Genomic DNA, 8721 nt, shown 5'->3' on the forward strand with positions numbered 1-8721 from the left:
CATTCCGGCAAAGTCAGAGAGAGAGAGAGAGAGAGAGAGAGAGAGAGAGAGAGAGAGAGAGAGAGTCAAGAAGTTACGTCACAGACCAAAGAAAGAATCACCAACGTCTAAATTTATATAACAATTTCTAAAATAAAACACACACACACACACACATACACACACAAGGCAGGCACGGACCTACAGAAGAAGGTTGACTGTTTTAGATATTTCAGGTTCTTCGAGAAAAATAAAAAATGAAATTCGCTCAACTTCCTTTAAGTCTCCAGGGATTAACGAGGTCCTTGAGAACCTTTACTCTCTCTCTCTCTCTCTCTCTCTCTCTCTCATCATACAATTTTTGTTTCAATTCCTCCCTCCGGGCCATCTTATGTCATGCATTCAGACTAAAGTGAAACTTCTTAAGGTCAGCCAATCAATAAGTATTCACATTAATCAAGTGTTTAAGTCAGCCAGTTAATCATGATTTAACACGTGTATTCAATAATTAAACATTACACTAAATCCCATACTGTATCAGTAACGGTTTTAACTTTAAATTGCACAGTTATCATACCCAAGCAATGAGGAGAGAGAGAGAGAGAGAGAGAGAGAGAGAGAGAGAGAGAGAGAGAGAGAGAGAAATCTTGACGAGCCTGTGGAAATTCAGTTTACAATCGAACGCAACTGTTAAAACATGGGAGTTCACCCCGTCCCCGCGACCTGATTGGTCACCCACAGCGCAATGCCAACGGCAGCGACCAATGAGCACACGGGCAGACTCTGACGTCACGAGTTTATCATCATTACGTCGCAAATCCAGGGACCCCTCGCTGCTCCTCCGACGCAACAGTTACTTCCAAATCACGGCCGAAAGAAGAAGAGAAGGAGCACGACAGGAGGAGGCCTACGAAAGTCCCGAATCTGGAAACGCGATGGACGAACTCGTGAGTTGCGACGGCAAGAAGGAAGAGAACTACTACCAGATCCTCGGCTGCGATCCGTCGTCTACGGTGAGTATTTCGAAAGTCTTCCAGAGTTTTTGCTCGCGGCTGCAGGATGATGTGGAGAGAAGAGAGAGAGAGGACCTGTTGCGCTCTGTGGATGCCTCATTGATTTTCGGTCTGGGCAGATTTAAAGGGTAGTTGCTAGGATAGGCGGGTTAGTTCTTGAGTAGTAAATCCCTTTTATGTGCGATTGCTGTTTGGTGAATGGATTACAACCGGGTAGATGCATTGTGGAAATTTAGTTAACTTGTTTTTGTGTTAATCAAAATATCTGTTCGTGATAATTAGTCGTTAGTGATTCAGTGTTTTTCATGAATACCTAAGGCAGTTCGCAAAAGCCAACACATCAACATTATTCCCATATATTTTGACACATCCATCTTAATTTCTTCGAGCCTCTTCTGAAATCTCATCAACGCATTCCCCGAACGATCGAATTCAACATTAATGGTTGGTAAACTCACGCGCACCAAAGGTGTTAAAACCGAAACCACAGTATTCTGAGCGACGATTCGTAATTTACAGCTCAACCCGAACTTCCTGATTAATATAAACAGGCACCAGCTCAGCGAATATGCAGCAGGTTTGAATATTTGAACGTGATTAATCATTTACAGTGGCGTCCGAGTGGTAACGAAACTCGGCGAAGTTTAGTGGGAAGTCGTGGATTTCGGAAACGCCGCCTGATGAAGTCTTACGCGTTTGATCTTTGATGAATGGACATATTTTAACTGTATTTGAGCGTCTTTGCCATCCCACTTGAATAACTCTAACAAAACTGTGTAAAAAGAATGTTCTTGCAATGGCGATCGCATAAAATCCGACCAGAAAACAAGATTAAACTAGATTTATCTTTAAATGTCAAATGGCAACTCTGCACAGAAGCACGGGGCAAAGGTGAAGCCGTACCCTCCCCCCCCCCCCCCCAACCTTACGCGGATGATTGGGAGGGGGTTGGAAGGAAAGCCCGTCACGCACTTGACATTTTAATGTTATTACTTTGGCTTTACACGGTTGATGGTAGATTTGTATAGCATGAATATACTGTAGTTTGCTCTTTGTGAATCCAGCAGTAATTGCCACTTTGTCACCAGAGGGAGTAAGTGAATGGATCGCGTCTGAGCTTATGGGTCTACATGGGTGTTAGAGACTTGAACTAGCGTTCGGTTTGAATTTAAAATTTTAAAGATTTAATTCATAGTTTTTTTAAGATAATACTTTCTCCATGTGCCATTGTAAGTAAATAATTTGAAAACTACTTTTTTTTTCAAATGGCGTGCTCTCAGCCATGACTTGAAGTGTGGTAACTGCAGCCATTATACTTAAAATTTATTTATTTATCTGTTCCATTTGCATGCATATTATACAGTTGTGATATAATACACATTGTACCACAATATTACACACATATTACACATTCATATACGTGTAATTTTGCATAATTATTGACGAGAAAATGGGTTCTTTAACGACATTTCTAGAACAGGGAGTTAAGTCCTGCCTTGAAGTAATATATACTACATGAATTAGATTTTGTTAGGTAAGGGGGGGGGGGATGTCTTGCCTTTAAGTAATCATGCATGAATTAAATTGTTTCGTGTACCGATCTTCATGTGAGGTTTTCCAGGATATGCAAGTTGGACAGTGGGAATTTGATTCTTGAAACTAACGACCGCGCACTTAGGCTAATAGTCTTAAATGTTGGAAGCTTGAATCTCAAGTCTGGCCCTATATGCTTGTCCCATGCAGGGTTTATCTTCTTATATATATATATATATATATATATATATATATATATGTGTGTGTGTGTGTGTGTGTGTGTGTGTATGTATGTGATATGTATGTATATATATATATATATATACATACATACATAATATATATCACATCATCATAGATGACAAAATGAGAGATTGTGGGGAGGTCCTAACTGGTTTCGACTCGCAAATTAGTAGGACATTTTCAATCAACAAATAGAAGAATAAGATTGTTATAGAGTATACATGTAGGTATATATATATATATATATATATATATATATATATATATATATATATATATACATATATATATAATATATATATATATATATATATATAATACACTGAGAAATCCGGGGAATTTTAATACAAGCTTAAATCTAGATATAAGACGGGAGCTCTACTGAGATATCTCCTGTTCGTTCGTTAAGTCCCACATGTCGTCAATCGCTTGTTTTGAAAGTGTGTGGTGAATCACCCAAGTAGCCACTATTCACTAAGTATTTGGTTTAATTAAACGTATCAACCATAGCTCTTGCTCGTTTTAAGTTTCATTATCGACTTTTGAACCGAAATTAGGTCAAGATTTCCAATAACTCAATCTATTGCCAGAGGTCTCATTAGGCGATATTTACTGGCAATTATTGGGAGTTGAACAAAACTGGAGATATAGGTCTAAGAGCTCTAGGCAGAATTTGGATTAGTGCTTTCACTGTCTATTATTTTGGATTGGTACACAAACACACACACACACACACATAAAGTAGAAGCTATGGATAGAATTATGCAGTGACTTGTAAAACGAAAAAAATACTCATGTAACCAGCACCAGAGGAAAGGCAATGCACATTGCAAGCTCGAACCAAGACTACAATGAAAAATACTACCATATGTCAAAAGTCGATTAACCCTACCTTGGAGCAGTACTCTACAATCTACATGAAGAAAATCCACAGTGAAGTAAGATCACCACCACGAAAGAAGTGTCACTATAAGGGAGAACTGTCCCCTATATATTATAGTCCCCAAGCTAACTGCCCTGTTGTAACAAATACACAATCAGACAGTGTTCTCCGGTTTAGGTAGCTATAGGTCTACTGGAAAACTTGAATTAAATGCCCGATTTTGACCGCTGTACTGAACAAATATTTGATAAGCTAGTGTTATATGAATATGCGGAGGATTAGGTAGAAAATAGGTCAAATATCGGTGCGTTAGGAAAACAAAGATAGCTGGTGACAGCCATCCCAGAAACGGAAATTGCGATTCGGTGTTACGGTATTGGTCATTAAATTGTATAAACTCGGTTTATTTATAGTTTCTCGTTATTATTAACTTAATTATATATCTATGTAATGAGTTTATATATTTTATGAATGTTTATTGATTTTTACTTCTAATCATGGCGTCACAAGACGGCTGCAATATCAGTCGTTATTTTGTGGCCTGCTCATAGGAGTAAGAACTTGTGTTGGTTAAAGGCCAGCTTAATGTAAAAACAATTAAAACAACACATAATCTATCCCTTTCTGTTGGATTTCATTATTACAGCATTGCTCCTCAGGGAATTTGTGATTCAGCAAGATTTTTGGTTGGTTGGTCTTGTCCTAGTCCAAACATGAGTCTAGAGGTCCACACCAAGTTTCCGGCAATCTCAACACACACACACACACACACACACACACACACACACACACACACGGCATCATAATTTCATTACTGACCTAGAGCTTCGAACGAGGTAATTTGGTTCCAAACCAAAGTTATCCCCGTAAATGGAAATGTATTCATCCCGGATAACTTATAAAACAAAACTTTGTGTGTGGTTACAAATCAAAACTCGACCGCGAGAGAAAAAGTTTCAAGCTTAGTTTTTGTTACAGCTGTGATCAAACAAGGCTTTGCACAAGACAGATTTCCTGCTTAAAAGAGAATCTAATCTGTTTGTACCATAACTTTACAAAGGTTTTGCCCGCGATGAGTTACTGGCAAATAAATCATTGTTTGGAATTGCTCGCGAGCGCAGCTTTGTGCATGGCGAGTTACTTACAAACAAAGCCAGAGCTGAATGGGAGCAGGAGAGTCTTTCATCCCAGCAGAGAATTAATTTTTTTAGGTATATAAATCCGGAGACTCCAGCAGCCCGGATTCCACGTAAATCCCGAGAGCGATTAATGTAAAAGTGAGCTAGGAAATACTGTTATTGGACGACCGTTTCAAAGGAAGTATTTTTGGGAGTGGCGAATGGGAGTTTTCGGCTCAAATTTTGTATGTGTGTAAACTGAGTTGTGTGTGTGTATATATATATATATATATATATATATATATATATATATAATATATTGTATATATATAATATAATATAATATATAATATAATATAATATATAATAATGAATAAGTGAAGTCACTTCATGTCATAAAACGAAACAAACTTTTTGCCGTTTTTTTTTTCTTTAAACCTTCAAAAGATGCCTTGTCACCATTACTGAGGCCTTCACTTTTGTCCTGAATTTGAAAGCCCTTTCGTTTCAATATTTCTGGTACTTACACTGTGTCAGAACTCCCCTGGTCTCCCTTAGCTTCTAGCTTGCCTACCAGTCTGTCTTCTACTGTTGTCTACAGAGTATGGATCATCTTGCTCAGCCTATGTCGTCAAGTCTGCCTAGCTATATTATTGTAATCCCACACATCCTACATCTTATTTCATTGCTCAGGTCGGCTCTAAGTTTCAACAAACCTTGGTTTCATTTTTATCTGGTCTTGAAGCCAGCATGATTGACGAGGGAGTCCCAAGAAATTATACAAGAACTGTTATTTTTATCTATCTGTTTTTATCTTTTTTGGAGGTGTGGGTGGATGTGGTTGCTAGACGCATGCCCCTGTAGATTGGTCGTTGTGAGCATATGTGCCTACTTCTTGGTCACCCATCTAGACAATGAACATAACGTGGTTGGGCAATAGAAATATATAAAGATAGCACCTAGAGGAATCTTTTCCTGTATATTTACTTAACCATTTTACGTCTTTGCTGAAAATTTACTTATCGATCAAACTTCTCTGGCATTGCAACACCAAGCAGTGATAGAAATGACAAACATTTGGGATTTCAACTTATATGCATACGCATGGAACTGCACTAGGGCCTAAGGAGGGTATCCCATCTTTAATTTATTGTTTCTCGTGCAAATGGGAACGAAAATACTGTTGAATATCCGGCCCTCGCGAATCCGATCGAAACATTCTGCAGTTTTCCTTTAAAAAGCTCTCCAGTTGGAAGGCGAAAGGAATGCATTTTCACAGTGTTTCGTCAGCTTCCGTTTTTATTCGCGTTCGTTATCTCTCGCCATTTCAGAATCAAGACGGAGAGTTCTATTGGGAAAAATAAAAACAAAAGCTTTTTTTCTTCTTTTTCCCCGAAGGCTCCGCGCGACTTCTTTCAGACTAAGCATTGAGGATCAGGTTGTGGAAATGGCGGGAGAAGACCTCTGATTCTCCGAAGTAGTCTCTCTCTCTCTCTCTCTCTCTCTCTCTCTCTCTCTCTCTCTCTGTGTGTGTGTGTGTGTGTGTGTGTGTGTGTTTGCTTGCTTAGTGGGCCTCGTTGGAATCTACACGTCTCCTAAAGTGTTACAAATTCAAATGACTTAATTAATGGTCACGGGAGCTCATGAGACTTAGACGTCTGGGATTCACTGGTGATTACCAATCCAAGTGATGACCATACACATTGTGAACTTGGGTGGTTGAGAGCAAATTCTTTACAGTTTGGCATTCATCTGTAGCCACCCGTCCAGGTACTGGCCATACCGAATGTTTCTTATAGTAATTAACGAAAACTTATCAGTATGGGAAATAGTATATTTCCGCTTTTGCGTTACACCGGAGGCCTTTAAAAGTTTGCTTGCCTGGTTAGGCCCTGTAGGGGTGTAGTGCAGGCAGTGTACCTCACGTAGTGCACTGTAGGCATTACTTTAGGTTATTTGCAGGGGAATGGGACAACTGGTCGCGACCGACTGGCCATGGCCCAACTGGCCATGGCCGACTGGCCGCAGCCCAACTGGCCGCAGGGGCCGACTAGCCGCAGCCCAACTGGCCATAGACGAAGAGATGAGAGAAAAAAAATTATTTCTGTCTATCTGTCTGTCTCTGTCTCTCTCTCTCTCTCTCACACAGAAAATATTTAGATACAGTAAATCTAAAAGACGAAGAGTATCTGAGAGGAATTGCTCATAACTTCTCTTAAGATATAGTTATGTAGCTGCTATTTTAAGCAGTTTTTATATTCCAATAATTCAACTTTTTAATGAAATTTAACTTTTTTTATCTTTAATTATCTTTTATTTTCTTGATTTTTTTATTCAATAATTCAGCTTTTTAGTGAAATTTAACTTTTTTTATCTTTAATTATCTTTTATTTTCTTAAATTTTTTATTCCAGTAATTCAGATTTTATGTAACTTCTATGTAATTCAGCTGTGTAATAAAATTTACATTTTAAGTATTATTTTTTTCTTAGAGAAAACCTCTTTTCAAAAATGATATGCATACATGAAATAAATAGTTTATAACCATTAACAATAATTACAAAGTTCAACAATGTATTTAAAACAGGAAACAGTCCAATTGGCAAAGTATCAAGCTCTCATTTAAAAAATGAAAATAGTTTACAACCATTAATAACAATAAAAACCAGTTTTATTCGAAAGAGTTTATAACCAATAACAACAATCACAAAAATCAAAAGGGTATTTAAAAAAAATAGATAAATAAATAAACACTAGTTTCCTTCAAAAGATAAAAAAAAAATCTCTCTCTCTCTCTCTCTCTCTTACCGCTGCGGCCAGTCGGCTGCGGCCAGTCGTCCCCAGCGGCCAGTTGAGCTGCGGCCAGTCAGCCACGGCCAGTCGGCCGTGGCCAGTTGTCCTAGACCCCTATTTGCAGAGTCCCCTCGGCCCCTGCTGCAACTCCTTTCATTCATTTTACTGTCCCTTCTGTCATATCTTTCTTACAGCTTACTTTCCACCCTCTTTTAACAATGCTTATTATTTTCTGAGCTGAACGATCTCACAGGTCCCAGCGCTAGGCCTATGTCCTTAAGTTTATATTCCCATTGCCTGGTAAGTCACGCGCATGCGTGGCTTTCTTGATCTAATCATATCATTCGGGTTTGGGACTTGGGAGTTAAATCTAGTGAGAGGTTACTATGTTTCGGGCAAATATAGTAGACTTTTGATGAAAAAGAAAGAAATGCAATAAAGAGATAAATATTGCCGAACGTTGAAGATATTTTAGGACATTTTAGTTCCAGTTCGGTTATTTTGTGAGGTAGTTTTTCCTCTCCCATTTCAAGTCCCCTTCCTGATGCGAAGAGAAGACGCTGGAAAGAAACGAACGACTGGCTCAAGTAACCGTCAGCAGGAGATAAGCCAAAAAGAATGGGTCTAGCAAAAGAATGGTTGTGCGCGGGTGGCGGGTGTTGGGGTGGGTGGGGGGGGTGGGGGGGGGGGGGATGGGCGTTGTTGGGAATGCAGGTGTTCACATTTATGGTACTACAAAACTCCGTTAAAACAGAATTTATAATTTAATAGGTAAGCAACATTAAAAGGAGGATACTTACTAAAAACTTGAAATGGTGACCTTGTAGGACTAGGTATATATATAGGAGATCTATAGCTGTGAAGTTCAGCTTAAATGAGACTGGTGCATACAGGAAGAATTGGAAACTTATGTAAATAGTCACCTACGAAGCATAGATGAATAAAAAGGGGTGTGCAGGAGGACTCAATTTGTCAAGTTTAATGACCATCTTGAAAGGGTCAGGCTGCAAGAGTGGACAACAGACACTGTGTGTTAAGGGGTCCATGTGTAAGTGCACGGGGTTATCTGAAACCTGGCATGAACGCAGGGTAAGTAATTGATTCAAAGAACGACTTGGCAGATTTGGTAACTGAGTAGACGGGACCACCTGCAGGAGGAG

The 8721-nt window shown here is 39.0% G+C and overlaps 1 protein-coding gene across 1 annotated transcript in view; it reads left to right on the forward strand.

Annotated features, from left to right (window-relative positions):
- The first annotated feature begins 728 nt into the window (after positions 1 to 728).
- Positions 729 to 8721, forward strand: part of LOC135197771 (J domain-containing protein-like) — a 59848-nt gene continuing 51855 nt past the window's right edge. The window contains exon 1 of the mRNA XM_064224864.1: positions 729 to 992. Coding sequence (XP_064080934.1) covers positions 744 to 992 — 249 coding nt within the window. The 5' untranslated portion in view covers positions 729 to 743. The remainder of the gene's footprint in view (positions 993 to 8721) is intronic.

Source organism: Macrobrachium nipponense, chromosome 21 (assembly GCF_015104395.2).
Source record: "Macrobrachium nipponense isolate FS-2020 chromosome 21, ASM1510439v2, whole genome shotgun sequence".
NCBI classification, from domain to species: Eukaryota; Metazoa; Arthropoda; class Malacostraca; order Decapoda; family Palaemonidae; genus Macrobrachium; species Macrobrachium nipponense.